The following is a 16,258-nucleotide window of genomic DNA, read 5'->3' on the forward strand; positions in this document are numbered from 1 at the left end:
AATATTGTTTAAGTGGGTTTCAGTTAACTTAACTTGTAAAGTCTCTAATGGTTGAATAAGAGATCTAGGATTTAATCCCCTTCTACACCAAAAATCGATTGGTGTCTTGGTTGAAACCTTCTCCAAAAAAAAAAAAAGAGTTTATATGACATTAATGAAACGAAATGCCAAAAATAGTCAAATAGATTTTTATTGATAATGAACCCTATTGAAAAAAATCTTTTGATACACAATATATATATGGTATTTATATGTGTTTTGAAATTTGCATCCACCCCAACTCACTAGGCAGTGACAAAGATGATGATAGTTCATCATGTTTTGTAGCCCATTCCAACTGTTTTCCAAGTAAGATTTTGTCATTAACCTGTAATTGAAATATTGGGCCATTAACATATGCTGCGAAAGCGAAACAAGCAGATTTCAGTCCTAGAGTCCTAATTTTTGGAATTTTCATTTGAAACTTTTACATGATGAAAACTTTGATGGGCATGGTGTATATATATGGGTTTTGTTTAATGAGAGTAGAGAATTTGATGGATAAATTTTGCCAATTGGAAATGGATAAACTTGCAGTAACTTATCAGTAAATAATTACAAAAAGTCTAAATTTTAGAGTATTACTTTTCTTTTTTGGCCAAAGAGGTGGACTAAAACTTTAAAACGTGGCTTAATCTCAAGGTAGTGGGGTTGTATTTTGGTAATTATGAGAAGAGTTCTTTTCAAAAAAGTAGGAAACTGTGTAACTGCAGGGTCAGTGGGAGATAGTTTTTTACTCTTTTTTAGGAAGTAGGGATGGGGCAAAATTTGCCAAACAGTGAAAATTCTGAAAAATTTTAGTCAGACAGCACGCGTTCAAAGTTATTTAGTTAGTTAGACTGTTTTTGAAAGTCGAGTTTGGCAAACTCGACTTTGGGCTGGAATACAGACACAATAGTGGCGTTTTTTTAGTGGCATTTGTCAGAAACGCCACTATAGGTTCCCTATAGTGGCGTTTTCTATAAACGCTGCTATAGTCACTAAAAAACGCCACTATAGTGTCTGTTTTCCAGGCAAAAATAGTCTAACTTGCTAAATAACTTTAAACATGTGCCACGCGCCTAATATTTTTCCAAGAATAGTCTGTTTGGCAATTTTTTCCGATGGGTTCCTAAAATCACTGCATATTATAAGACTTTAACTGTTCCTATCTTAACTCTACTGCTTACCAAAAACACTAACCGTTCGTATCAAAAAAAAAAAAAAAAAATACTAACTGTTCTTCTGCATCTACATCTCTTTCAGTAACTGTGTAGGGTGTTTTCGTATTAAGAAATAAGAATGGCTGGTGAAGAAGAGAGTCCTGCAATCGGTATCGATCTCGGGACAACGTACTCATGCGTGGCAGTGTGGCAACGTGATCGTGTGGAGATACTAACCAACGAGCAGGGCAACACAATGACGCCTTCCTATATTGCCTTCACTGACAATGAGCGCTTGATAGGTGACGCTGCCAAGAACCAAGTTGCTAGGAATTCTACCAACTCCATCTTTGGTACTCTACTTCTCCATACTCGTTATTCTCTCTCTCTTTCTTTTTTTTTTTTTTTTTTGGGAAATAGAAGTAAAATACATGTGGATGAATTAAAGAAGTAAATCGAAAATATGATTTTTTGTATCTGTTTTTGTTGTTGTTTTTAGCCTTGACATATACTAATTCTGCATATCATATGATATGTGCTTTGACTGCATGAGAAAATAACAATGAAATCAACTTGACAAAATTTACTCAACTAAATTTTTTTGTGGGTTGATGAGTTAGGTTGGGTTGAATTTTTTGTTTGTTTGTTTTGTTTTTAGCCTTGACATATACTACTTCTGTATATGATATGTGTTCTGACTGCATGAGAAAAGAAAAATGAAATCAACTTGACAAAATTACTTAACTCAATATTTTTGTGGATTAATAATGGGTTAGGTTGGTTGAATTTTTTTAATTTTAGCCTTGACATATACTGCTATGTGTTTTGACTGCATGATAGAAGAAAAATGAAACATTGGTTAATTTTTTATTCTTATCCACCAATATAAGAATATATACGCATTTAAACTGAAATTTATTTCTTTTTCTGGTTTTTCTTTCTTAAAAGTTGAAATTATTGTGAACTCACTTATCTGGAAAATGATGTATGGCTGCATTTTGAAAATTCAATCGAGAGCTGAGAAACTTACTTTTCAATTGACAAAATCTAATGTATAGCATTCCTATTTCAGAACGTTATCTTTTTAACCGGGGGAGGGGGTTGGGTTTTCCATGTGAATATCATATCTCCCATCATGTTCAAGCCCAAGTGTCATGCTCAACCCGTTAACAATATAAAAGATTTAATCCTCTCAAAAGAAAATATTTAACATTAAAATAGGACTTTTATATGTCTACATTGTACTTGTAATGAAAACTTACATTGTAAATATACAAAAAGTGGCAAATGTAGTACACATTTGCCACTTTTTGTGTATGTAAGTTTATATTGCAATTACAATGTTAAACATATAATTTTTCATCAAAATAATCATTTAAAAGAAGAAAACAATAATTAATTGGAAAGCAGCAAAAACACACAAATACTATCAAACATTCATTCAAAATGAAGAAAGTTTCTTGAAATTACAAAAAACGAGAGTGAAGAAAAGAAGCTGAAGAAATGCAGGCTTAGAAAAAATTGAAGAAGGACGAAGAGGAAATTGATTTTAGGATTTTAAGGTTCTCATTTTATACTTTTGAAGACGTTTATATCTATGAACTATTCTTGTCTAATTGTTTTTCCTCCCTCTACTATTTCTATTTGAGGTTTATGTGTTTCTTAAAAGGTATGACATATTATTGCAGATGCAAAGAGGTTGATTGGAAGGAGATTTAGTGATAACTTGGTTCAGAGTGACATTAGGCTTTGGCCATTTAAGGTGATTGAAGGTCCTGATGATAGATTGTGGTCAACTATAAGGGTGAAGAGAAGCACTTTACTGCTGAGGAAATCTCATCTATGGTCCTTACAAAGATGCGTGAGATTGCTGAATCCTACTTGGGCACAACTGTGAAGAAAGCTGTTGTTACTGTCCCTGCCTACTTCAATGACTCTCAGCGTAAGGCCACAAAGGATGCTGGAGCCATTGCAGGCCTCAATGTTTTGCAAATTCTCAATGAACCAACTGCTGCAGCCATTGCTTATGGTATTGACAAGATTGGCAATGGCAAGAGTAAAAATGTGTTGATTTTTGATTTGGGTGGTGGTACTGCTGATGTTTCACTACTTTCCATTCAAGATGGTGTCTTTGAAGTGAAAGCTGTTTCTGGAGACACTCACCTTGGAGGTGAGGACTTTGATAACAGATTGTTGAAACACTTGGTTGCAATATTTAAGACGCAGAGTAGGGTGGACATTAGTAGAGACACTAGAGCTCTTAGGAGGTTGAGAACTGCATGTGAGAAAGCAAAGAGGATTCTCTCTTCTACATCTGAGACTACCATTGAAGTTGACTGTTTAAGTAATGGGATTGATTTCTTTTCAACTATTACCCGTCCAAAATTTGAGGAACTCAACATGGATTTGTTCAGGAAGTGTATTGAGCCTGTGGAGGAGTGTTTGTTTGAAGCTGATATGCACAAGAGTTGTGTCCATGAAGTTGTTCTTACGGGTGGTTCTTCCAGAATCCCCAAGGTGCAGCAATTGTTGCAGGAATTCTTTTATGGGAAGGAGCTGTGCAAGAACATTAATCCAGATGAGGCTGTGGCTTATGGAGCTGCTGTTCAAGCTGCTGTATTGACTGGAATGGGTAATAAGAAAATTCAAGACATCATACTCTATGATGTCACTCCTCTTTCCCTTGGCATACAGACTCATGGAGATAGGATGTCTGTTTTGATTCCTAGGAATACTACTATTCCAACCAAGAAGGTGAGGCAATACTGCAACACCGCTGACAACCAAGCTCAAATAGAATTGCTAGTTTATGAGGGTGAGAGACCAAGATCTAGTGATAACAACTTGTTGGGAAATTTTACAATTCCTATTACTCCGGCACCCAAGGGTGATGCTAAGGTCATTGTTTCTTTTGAACTGGATACCAATGGAATACTTATAGTTTCCACTGTTGACAAAATCAGTGGGTATAAAAGGAAGGTCACCATCACGAACGATCAGTGGAGACTTTCAAATGTGGAGATCGAGAGGTTACTTCAAGATGCCAAGAGATTCAAGGCCGAAGATGATCATCACATGAAGGTGCTTGATGCAAGATTAGAGCTAGAGACTTATGCCTACAAAATGAGGAAAGCAATAAATGACTACAGCATATATTCCAAACTTCGCCCTAAAGATCACAAACGAATTAAAGATGCTGTTCAAGAGGTGATTCAATGGTTATCAGATGAAGAAGGGGTCGATAATTTAGAATTGTATCAGGACGAGCTGAAACTGCTCCAGAGAATCTGCCAACCTATTTCACCTTTGATAATAGATTGACTACATTTGATTTTGTACAAAACATTTTGTTCTAGAGTTTTCTTGCTTTTTTTTTTTTTCTTTTTTTCTTTTTTTTCATATTTTGTCTTGTTCAGAAACTGTTTGAAATTTTGTAAAAATGTCCACTGATAGCTTGGTTGAATTGTCTGTTTCATTATACAGAATTATAGCTACTCCATCGAATTTGTAAGGTGTTTATCTGGACAAATCATATGTAAATTCAATGTAACCAGTAATCCATTTAATTTATATCACATCCGGTCAAGTTGTGAAAGTATTTTTATTTCTTGTTAGATAATAAATATTATTGCAGTTTATAAACGAAGGGATATGCTCTTAAATAATTTTTTTACCAATTTACAAGTAGTGTTATTTAGTTTAGAATTTGGTATATCTACAAGGATGAGCAGGAAACTAATACTAATTTTTTATTATAAAAATTTAAAGTTAAATCTTGTTACACACTCCTTTAAAATAGAGTTTTCAAAAACATGATTTCACAATTTTTACCGAGATCACAATTTCACTGGAGTATATGATAACCATCATTTAAAACTATTTATATGAATTGATAGACAATTATGTTAAGACTATTATAATCATGTTTTGAAAACATGGTTTTACAATTTTAATTGAAATTACAATTTCAATAGTGTATGATAATCATTGCTCAATTTAAAACTATTTATATGAATTGACGGTCTTCATATTGTATGCATTAGTTTCATAACTCCAATTATCCTTTATAATATGTAGTTAGGAAAATTATTCTTCAAGATTCTTCTATATCTTTCCTTTTCTAATCCATTAATCTTTCTCAATTTTTTGTAAGAAAGATGCAAAAGACACATCTTCCAAATCAGGATCCAAATTCCAAACAAATCATCTCTAAGCCAAAATTGCTGACAAGTTGGTTTAGAAATTACAAATCATAATAACTAGATGGCAGGTGATAGTGACTTCTCAATTTAAAACTAGAAATAATTGTTCCAAACTCTCACTATTTAGGATAAGCCTATCCCTAGCTAAACCCCAAAACAATCCCCAATTCCCACTAAAGATGCATTTCAACATGCAAGTCTTACAAATATAGACAAACAATACACAACAAAACATCTAAGCTGGACAAGCTTAGTAGGTAGCATGTAACAGCAAAACTATTTCCACCCCAAGCCTTATATAAGTAGCAACATTTTTAGTCATAAGGATTTCTGAAATTCTTCAAGAGCTCTGGGATTTCATAACCAAGCATATCATCTACAGCTTGAATCATTTTAGGCTTCAATTTCTCAAACTTGTCGATGTTGTAACCATTCAAGACCTCTCTGAAATGCTCAACATTTGGGAAGTCACCTGCAGGAAGATGGAACTCCCTCTGGACCTATTTCACAAAAGTCACAATCATAAATTTGTATGCACCTGTTTACAAAACTCACAATCATAAATTTGCATGAATAATGAGAGAGGTACCTTTCCAAATTCCTCTTCCAGGTTGTCAATTAGTCGTTGCTGAGTCTTAGATTTGCCTATCATCGCAGGCATCTCTTTCTTAAGATGGCTAATTATATAAGCATGGATCTTAGCAGCTCTAGCACGTTTTACAAATTCATTGATCTGCAATATGCAGATGGGGTCAGACTAGTTAACTAGCATATAAATCAAAATGTACATGTATGCATGCATGAAAATATGTATGCAAAATGATTAAAGAAAAAAGAAATATGGTGAGCATACTCGACGATCACAAGCTTTCTTTGGAATATCAGTCAAGTCTGCAAGGAGATCATCCTGTTCTTTCTCAAAAAGATCCCCCCCTATTGGGCCCATAGCTGCCTCATTAACAGGTTTATCATTGAATGACCTGCAGAGACAAGTGACATTAACTCAGATTATTAGATGATCAAAATGAAAAAGAGCCAAACTTTTTGGTTAGAACCAGTACTTAACAAGCACCATTTTACCACATCAATAGAATATGAGTGATATTTACATTTAATGTAACATAATTAGATTTAATCACACAAGTCCAACCAAAGTACCATACAGTGTTTTACATGTTAATGCAAGTATTTGCAATAAACGTTGACCATATTGGGAAAAAGGTTATCAGAAAGGAAAATAACATATTGCACTTTTGACAGAACGTTTGATCTCTATGTTTAGAAACACATAGATGTTAGTGAATAAAATTACAGACAAAAGATATAGAACCTACCCAATATAAACACGGACAACCTCTGGAGTATTCAAAACTTTCCCCAGAGACCACATCAATGCTCCATAAACTCTCATCAGCTAAAGAATATGACATCAACAAAGAAGTAGGTCAAATTGTATTTATCAAATGATGCAACTAAAAATAAAGACATGCACAGCAAAATGAGCAAATGAAAATTTGAAAGACTTGATAAACGTCTTACTTGTTGGGTATCAACTTGGTCTGCTTTATTTAGAACAACACGTATCTTGTCATCATGACCGCGCAAAGATGCAATAACACGCTTAAATTCATCACTGATGTCAAGTTTATGGGGATCAAACAGAAGAAGAATGAGATCACATTTAGCTGCAAACCATGATATAACACCAGTGAAATCATAACTTCTTTGTGTTCGTTGCTTTTCCCCAGATAGAACCCCAGGAGTATCCACAAATGTAATTTGATCTAACAACTGTATGCACAAGGGAAAAGATTAGCTATCTCAAGTGCTGATGATGATATTGATAATAAACAACTTTGAACGAATGCTAGTAAGATTTACATTAACATGGTTTAAGTTTATAACTCACAGGATGCGGCATTTGGGAACACTCAAATTTTGACAAGAATGCTCCTCCAAAAGTTGTCAACCCACTAAATGGCATCTCAGCATGGACAGCTATGGTGTTCCCAGGAATACTCCTCTCATCAGGTCCAGACTGAGTTCAAGGAGATAGCAAGGTATTAGCTACCACTGTTCAACATATGTCACTAAACAGGACTTCCATCATGGAAATAAATATGAAACAATGATAATAATGTCCAATTACATGACACTTGTATTTTAGTGACTCAATAGTGATAATGCCAAGAATGCTCCTCCAGAAGTGGTCATCCCAATCTCAAGTTTTATTACCCTCAAAGTACACAAAACATCAACAAAAAAGCCTTAATCTAAAAACCATGGTGATGAATATGAACCCTCAACAAACTAATTATAGTAGTTCACATGTATTCTTCTATGTCATTCTATCATATCTAAAATCGTACTCTTAGCCACCTCCTTAATACACATGTACTTTTTAAATATGACTATTGTTATTGTAATATTTGTATTAAAAATAAATAACATTCCTGAACAATCCAAAAATGAAAACACATAAGTTAAATTCATTTCTTAGACACTTGCCGTGAGAAACCCAATGTTTTTTTTAAAAAAAAAACATAGAACCCCTATAAAGTTTTGAGTGTAACACTCACCCCCTTTTAGTATTCTTTTATGCATAAATTGTTAAACATTCATGAAAACAAACAATGAGTTGCTCATAGATGACACATGTCCATATTATTTTCAAAAAAATACCAAAGGGAGGTTTTGTGTTATACCCAAAGACCCTGGGGGGTTAATTGTTACACAATTAACCAGTTGACACATAAAACAATACCGTACGGGGTTAAGTGTTACGCTCAAAACTCATGAGGTTCAATTTTCTTAGGGGAAACCACAGGGGGGTTTGTATATTTTTCCCATAAGAAAATCTGTTCAGAAACCCCCATTTGCTACTTGTCAGATCTGAATTCAGTGTCTGAAGAGGACGGAAAAAGAAGAAAAAAATAGAGGGGGGGTATTGGGGAAGCAGACACTCTTTGGCCATTAGGACTAGGAAGTGATAATTCTCAAACAATTTGAGATATTGAAATGGCATCCAAATGCAACATTAACCTACAAAACATACATGTTAATAAAAACTACGGAAAACAACAATATGCACAACACAAATTACAGAAAACCATAATGGTAGTTTCTGTCTAAAACAAAATAGTTTAAACCATTTCTATAGCCCATTTAAACTTAATTAGCATTCATAAATAAAATAGGAAAGTGAGGGTGAGTTGTGATACCATAACAACAACAAATCTGTCTGTTGTAGGCTCTGGTCCAATATGAGCACCTGTTCAAACAGATAACAAGGTACATTTATCTTTGTGATCCAGTCATATTAACAAATCACAAGGTACAAACAGAAAAGAAAAAAAAAAAAAAAAAAAAAAAAAAACACTTAACTAACCTGGGTAGTCGCATTTTAGCAAATGTTTTATAAAAGTTGTCTTCCCAGTTGAATATTGACCCAAAAGCATGATCATGGGTTTAGCATCAAAATCACTGTTCGTCTGCAAAAATACAAATAAAAATCAATTCTCAGTTACAGGGGCCTTAAAACTAGAGTTGACACTTGACAGCAAAGCTAGAAAGAATATCTCCATTTTACAAACCACGACCTCTAGTTTAAAAGATTAAGATATGGAACTAGACAAAAGTATCTAATGATAATTAAAGGAAGTGTTGAGTCTACTGACCATTAGGGGAGAGACGAAATCATTAAAACGATATGCAACTTCCAGTGGCTTTAGCTTTTCAATGTACAATCTCTTCAAGCCATCAATAATTGATGTAACTGCATTGGAAGGAATCTGAGCAAGAAAGGATGAGAGAGGAGACACATTAGGCAACAAATGAAAATGAAGACATCCCCCTAGAGAGAAGTTTGCATTGTATGCTACTTTGTATTTTTATAGGTAAAACATTTTCATAAAAAAGGCAATATGGGGCACAACCCTATTACATGGGATGCATGTAAGAGAAGCACCGAAAGGTAAAGCCTATATTGTATATCAAAGGAATATATTGCCAAACAAAAAATAGTTCCCTGCATCCTTCCCATTTTATTGAATGTCCCAAAGGAACAGCAAAATAAAAACTACTTAAACATATAAGGAAACCTGATGTATTTGAGAGACAGAAAAAGAATAATGAATAACAAAACTCAACGATCAGAAGTACTATAATTGACTTAGAAACTTCCCAAAATTAATTGGCCTGAAGATAACAATAAACTCAGTACTTTATCATTATTTTTTGAATAAAAAAAAAAGGTCTTTGAATGGCAATGGAAAGTAGATCTTACGTTCTTTGCTGATTTTGAACCAAACCATTGAGTTGGTGGTGGTGGTTGAGGCTGAATGCTTCCTATATTGCACCAGCAAAAGAATATAATGAAATACCAATTAGAAAATGTCACTCATAATATCAAGAGATTAGGAAATCTACGAACCATTTACTTCAGGGTGGCCATTTATCGTCAAAGCCTTGGTTTTCTGAGAAAAGAGAAACAGGAAAAAGCATAAATGAAATTACTAGTTTCAACCACAAAGTACCAAGGAAGACAAGGAAGACTACTTACAGCTACTAAACTGTCCAAACCTTCCATCAATGGAGGATTAATATTCTCAACATTGGCTGTGATAAAAGAAATGAAATGCATCAACCTAACTTGAACAATCAGTTGCTCAAAAAAAATATTTATTCGAACAATCAGAATGCAAGATTAAACAATGTTTATACACCATTTGAAGCATAATATTCAAACTGGTCTTAAGGGTGGGCTCATAAGAAACAACATGGGGATCAAGCTGAGAGGCTCAAGTTTTGATGCTGATGCAATGTATGCACGGTTAAAGCTATATTTAAACGATACTTAAGAGGGATATTGTCCAAACTCCTTACAATACTTATTTAACTTTAGTCTATGAAGGGCTGTGATGTACTAGAATTCCTACCAATTGATGGAGATGGGGCTCTAAGTCTAACTAGCCTGAATGCTACAGTTTCTTCCAGTCATTCTATGTAATCAGTCATTAAAGTTTTAAGGACAGTTATTCTCCAATATCATGTTAAAAAGGACATTTAAAACGTGTTTTCAAGGTATATATGATTCACAAACAAAACTTTAGCTAAATAAATATTAATGATTTATAAGGAGAGTGTGCTTAGGGTCATGCCTAGAAGTCTAATGCTTTAAGGTCAGATTTCTTGGCAACTTGCTATATAATTTTTATTTAAGAAACAGGGAATGTGAGGTTTTATGCTGAAGGATTTATCAGTTGCATTAAATGCGAAACATAAAAGCTAATTTCACAAAATTGATGATGGATTTTTAGGGAAAATTACAGTCCATATTCACTCTAGCATTTTGCTCACTAGTACATGTATGAGTAAAAGCAAAGTTGGTATTATACATATTACTCTACTTACCTGCAGTTTTAATGATATCCAGGGTTAATTCATGTCCTGCTTGCGCCAAGGAAACCAGCTGGGCATTACAACAATTAGATCAAAGTAAGTTTTTCACACATTAAACATTATATAATCCGAGAAACAATTTTATTCACTGTACAACCTGCATTGCGGTGATGAACTCAGTAAAGCCTAAAAACCCTTGTCGTTTTGAATCTGCAAGTGCCCAAACCTTTGGAAACAATAAATAAATATGAGATTTTTTAACAATCATTTCATTCTCATAGAAAAAAAAAATAGTAAAGCCAAGATAAACCCCATCAGAAAAAGGCACTAGAATCTCTTTCATTTTGCTATAAAGATTTAGTTTTTCATGATTTATCATATAAGTGAAATGGTTTTAGAAAGACACTGCAGAGTCATGAAAAATTAAATCTTCACTACAAAATGGATCCTCCCCATTTCGAAGCAAATGTAGACAATCCTGTAACTATAATACAATAAAACCATCATAACTGAAAAATAACGAATTGAAAATAAAAGACCAATTTTAAAAGCAAAATAGATTTCTTATAACACAATAACTAAATGGACCAAATTAAGGAAAAAAAAAAGGCCCTTTATTAGTTTTTCATTTTTCAGTTCAAAACTCGGTAGGGCCAAACAGTATAGTACAACATAAAGTATAACTAGTTAAACCCATTCTTCATCCAAACAAGTCTTTAAATAAACAAAAATTACTAAATTATATTTCATTTAAGAAACTCTTTTAAATTTTAAATAAATCGAACACAATCATAGACAAATCCGAACTTTCTATATTCAGAAACATATCTAACACACGAACAAAATCAAATCAAATCAAATCAATAAACAGAACTTAAAAGTTAAAACAGTGAAAAAACAAATTGTAGACCTGTTTGAGTTCAGGACGAGAAAGCTTCGACATGGCGAAGAACTTTGTGGCATCATTTCCAGTAATACGACCATCTCCATCTATAGAACAAGAAGGAAAAACATTATAGTCAAGAACATAAATTTTCGCAATTAATTTAATGAAATGAGTGTTGATGAATAAACCTGAATCGGCAAAGTTGAACCATTCCTGGTAGATCGCCTGGTGATCTTTCGAAGTCGAACCGATCGGACCCGACCCGATCTCCATTTTTGAGAGGAGAGAGAGAGAGAGAGATTGAAATTTGAAAGTGAGAGAGAGAGCGCTATGGGTTTCGGTTTTTTATAACAGTTTTGGCGCTTGGGTAGAGTTATGAAAAGTTTTTGGGCGTCGTTTGAGTTGGCTATTGTGTCGTTTTTTTTGGTTATCTAGCACGAGATGATCGTGTTTGATTGATTTGGACTGGACTTAAGGTGATGTTGAAAACGGCACGTCGTGGTAAGGCTTAGCATGAGTATAATAAAGTTGGTTAATGCAGGGGATGTTTGCCTGTGCTAATTTGAACGTTTAAATTTAAGCGGCATTGGCAATTCGGGAACAGGATTATAGGAGAGGTGGGAGTCCACGTAGACATCTAATCAATCAATCATAGGGTTGTTATCGAAATAAATTAATTAAGTAATAATGAAATGTGGATCCCACATTTGCAACTTGGTAGAGTAATGTGTTTTTTTTTTTTTTTTTGAAAATCTTTGATGATCTTTTAAGTTCAAATTAGTCTACTATACACGTTTAAATTTATAAAATTTAATTTGCACTATAGAATGAACAAAATCCGTTTTGCTCAAGCTAACTCACTTTTTGTTTTTCAATTGATGAGTGTGTAAGCAAGTTTTTTGAATTTAAACCTTGTAAGAGCATTAGCATATCTAAAGGAAATTTAGAATTTTAAGTCCCAAAACCATCTGCATTGGAGAATGCTAAACAGTAGTATTGTAAATTTTTTTGCAATACTTTTACAGTGCAATTCTAAACATAGAATTGCACGGTAGCAATTATTGTAAAAAAATAATAATATTTTATCTGACTCTCTCTCCTCTGTCTCTCATCTCTCGTCTCTGTCTCTCCAATCTCCATCGCCCATCTCTGTCTCTCCAATCTCCATCACTGAACCCAGCACCCGCAACCCAGCACCATATCACGCCATCTACAACAGCCACTCGCAACCCAGCACCACAGAGCACAGCCACTCCATCGCCGAACCCAAAACCCACAACCCAGCACCACAGAGCACAGCCACTCCATCGCCGAACCCAGCACCTGCAACCCAACACCATATCACACCATCCGCAACAGCCACTCGCAACCCAGCACCACAGAGCACAGCCACTCCATCGCCGAACCCAAAACCCGCAACCCAGCACCATATCACGTCATTCGCACGGCGAAACCAACACGGCAATCCACGACCCACGATCCACAACCCACAAATTCGCGATCCACGACCCACGATCCACAATCGGAGCAGTGCGGGTACGAGCTCATCATGGAGCGAATGAAGTTTTGGGTTTTATTGAAACCGAGTAGTGAAATTTAGGATTTTTTGTTTGTGGGTTTTGTTGATTGATGCATTTTTGGTTGATCTATAAAGTTTTGGGTGTTTGAGTTGATGGTTATTGTCGGACTATTTCACCACCTCGTCGGAAATAAAGGATTCGGCGGAAGTTACAGAGGGAAGAGCTAAAAATGAGAGAGAGGAGAGAGATGGGAGAGAAAAGAAAAAATTTTGATATATATTATTTTATTTTGTAAATATATTATTTTAATGAGTAAAAGAGGAAAATAGAAGTTTGGGATGTAGAGGTATTGTAAAATAAGATGGTATAATGATAAAGTGAGTTTTTAGAATGGTAAAATAGAGTATCATTAGCATTTTCCAATGCTAATGCTCTAACTTTTCCTTTTCTTTTTCTTTGGAAACATCTAGAAGGCTAGAACAATATAACCAATTGAATTATAGAATTCAAAAGGGCCCTAAGATATCCCACTTGTTTTTCGCTGATGATTGTTTGATTTTTGGTCGAGCAACCATTAAAGAAAGTGAGGAAATTCTAAGGTTACTGAAGGTCTATGGGGAGTCGTTGGGCCAACAACTAAAACAAACAGAAAACATCACTTTTTTCTTCAGCTGCAACACAGATAGGAGAATTCAAGAAGCAATCAAAGGTAGATTTGGCGCCCACGTTTTCAAACAACATGAAACCTACCTAGACCTCCCATCACTGGTGGGTAGATCTAAAAGGAATACATTTGTAGAGCTCAAGGCGAGGGTGGCAAGCAAATTGGTAGGTTGGAAAGAGAAATTGTTATCCACAGCTGGGAAGGAAATTTTAATCAAAACGGTAGCCCAAACTGTGCCAACCAACATAATGAGCTGCTTTAAGCTCCCCAAGGCCCTATGTGATGAACTAACTAGCATGGAAAGCCAATTTTGGAGGGGTCAAAATAAAGAGGAGAGGAAAATGTCTTGGTTGAGTTGGGAAAAGATGTGCCTCCCAAAGGAGCAAGGCGGCATGGGGTTTAAGGACCTAAAAACTTTCAATTTAGCCCTCCTAGCAAAACAAGGTTGGAGATTGCAAAATCATTCCGACTCTCTATTCTATCGGGTCTTTAAGGCCAAATACTTCCCTCTTAGTAATTTTGTGGATGCGGTCATGGGGTCTCACCCTTCCTATGTGTGGCGGAGCATTTTGGTGGCCCAAGGAATTGTGAGAAAAGGTTTAAGGTGGAGAGTTGGTAATGGGGAAAGAATTCAGAAATGGCAAGACAGCTGGCTACCCTTTCCAACAACATACAAAGTATCCTCCCCTGTGAACCTCCTACCAAGCGATGCAAAGATGAGTTTGCTCATTAATGCTGAAAAGGGGGAATGGGAAGCGGGTTTGGTGAAACAGATTTTCTTAACCCATGATGTAGAGACTATTCTAAGCATACCACTTAGTAACCGTCTCCCTTCAAACAAGGTTATTTGAGCTGCCAATAGGAATGGAAGATTCTCTGTTAAAAGCGCTTACAAACTAGCAATGGAGGAGTTTTGGAAGGAAAGAAATGGAGATAGCTCAAATTGCTCTACAATGAAACAGGTATGGAAAAGAGTTTGGGGATTAGAGACTCCAAATAAAATCCAGAACTTCACTTGGAAAGCTTGCCATAATATACTAGCCACTAAAGAAAACTTACTGAAGAGGCACATCGCTACAGATGTCAAATGTGAAGAATGTGGTAAAGAGTCTGAATCCATCTGCCACTTGTTTTGGTTTTGTGATAAAGCAAATGGAAGTTTGGGCAAACACTAAACTTGTTTTCCCTTTCCAAATAGGGCAGACATGGGGTTTTGTGGATGTGGTTTGGCTGATTGTTAGATGTAATTCAGTCTTTCCCAATCTATTGGAAAAGGTTGCTGCAATTTGCTGGGGCATCTAGAAGAATAGGTGTGAGGTGTGGCATGAATGGCATCATCGTTCAAGTAGTGACATTGCCCGCAGATCTCTTGTCTTACTGGAGGAATTTCAAGCGGCAAACGAACTGTCTACTCCCCCCATTGTTAAAGAAAACATTAAGCGGTCCCTCCTGGCTTTAAGCCGATACAAATTAAACGTTGATGGTGTAATATTCTCCCAAATCAAAGCAACGGGTCTAGGCATGGTCATTCATGATGATGCGAGGCTGGTTGTTGCTACCATGAGCAAGAAGATTTCCAGCCCATTGGGCCCATTAAAAGTTGAAGCGACAGCTATGGAAGCTACTATTCAATTTGCAATTGATATTGGGGTCAGAGAAGTTATCTTTGAGACTGATTCACTTCTCCTATACAATGTAGCTGCCTCTTCCATCGAGAATGTAGTCTCTAGTATTCTCTTTCAGATTCAGAACTTTAGATCAGCAGATTTCTCTCATATCAAAAGGCTTGGCAACATGCTTGCCCATGTACTTGCTCAGCATGCTAAACATGTTGAAGATTTTCAGACTTGGCTGGAGGAAACTCCTAGCCTTATTGAGCACAAGTGTGCTTAAGATTAACCAACTTGTCTTTCATTGTTAGTTAATGAAACTTCCAGATTTCCTATCAAAAAAAGAATTATAGAATTCATAATAGAGTAGTTTCGTTTTTAAGATATAGTAATTTATATTCTATATAATATCTAAAAATTGAAGCAAAACATATATTATTGCTACGTTTTTGTTGAGTCACATCAGTTTAGTATTTCGATCAACTTCAGTCTGTTTCTATCCAATTCGGTCTCATTCAATTCATTTCAGACCATTTTTGTCACTTCAGTCCAATTCTATCCAATAATGTCCACTTTGGTCCATTTTGGTGCACTTACTAAGATCATTTGTCAAGCTTGATGCATATGGTGTTTGAATATTTCTCTTGATTAATAGTTTGTCCTTAGATTCTTAATGTAAAATCAATGAAAATGCAATTTGTTAGGTTCTAAGTACTTAGGAACTAATGTATTAGAACTCTAATTTGTATTATTGGCAAAGCATGTGTTTTATGTAAAGTTGGAATCAAGTTGCTG

General features: G+C 35.2%; 1 protein-coding gene and 1 pseudogene across 1 annotated transcript; one reads left to right on the forward strand and one right to left on the reverse strand.

The window, feature by feature from the left end:
* The first annotated feature begins 1,320 nt into the window (after positions 1-1,320).
* On the forward strand, positions 1,321-4,502 carry LOC126728670 (heat shock cognate 70 kDa protein-like; annotated as a pseudogene).
* Positions 4,503-5,371: 869 nt separating this feature from the next.
* Positions 5,372-12,051, reverse strand: LOC126726986 (EH domain-containing protein 1-like). Its single transcript, XM_050432429.1, has 16 exons — positions 11,858-12,051; positions 11,694-11,773; positions 10,941-11,009; positions 10,796-10,853; positions 9,945-10,000; positions 9,816-9,858; positions 9,669-9,730; positions 9,061-9,174; positions 8,772-8,874; positions 8,605-8,654; positions 7,293-7,421; positions 6,923-7,174; positions 6,718-6,797; positions 6,237-6,363; positions 5,973-6,116; positions 5,372-5,883 (listed from the first exon to the last, which is right to left on the reverse strand). Exons 1-16 carry the CDS (start codon positions 11,940-11,942, stop codon positions 5,698-5,700), a joined length of 1,638 nt encoding a protein of 545 aa, XP_050288386.1. The 5' UTR covers positions 11,943-12,051; the 3' UTR covers positions 5,372-5,697.
* Between the last annotated feature and the right edge of the window lie 4,207 nt (positions 12,052-16,258).

Source organism: Quercus robur, chromosome 5, assembly GCF_932294415.1.
Source record: "Quercus robur chromosome 5, dhQueRobu3.1, whole genome shotgun sequence".
NCBI lineage: Eukaryota > Viridiplantae > Streptophyta > Magnoliopsida > Fagales > Fagaceae > Quercus > Quercus robur.

Coding starts and splice junctions, on each gene's coding strand:
- LOC126726986 (XM_050432429.1), bottom strand. CDS start 11,942: ATGGAGATCGGGTCGGGTCCGATCGGTTCGACTTCGAAAGATCACCAG. Junction 6,798..6,922: donor ACCAAGTTGATACCCAACAA/GTAAGACGTTTA, acceptor CATATTCTTTAG/CTGATGAGAGTTTATGGAGC. Junction 6,364..6,717: donor GTTGTCCGTGTTTATATTGG/GTAGGTTCTATA, acceptor TTGTCTCTGCAG/GTCATTCAATGATAAACCTG.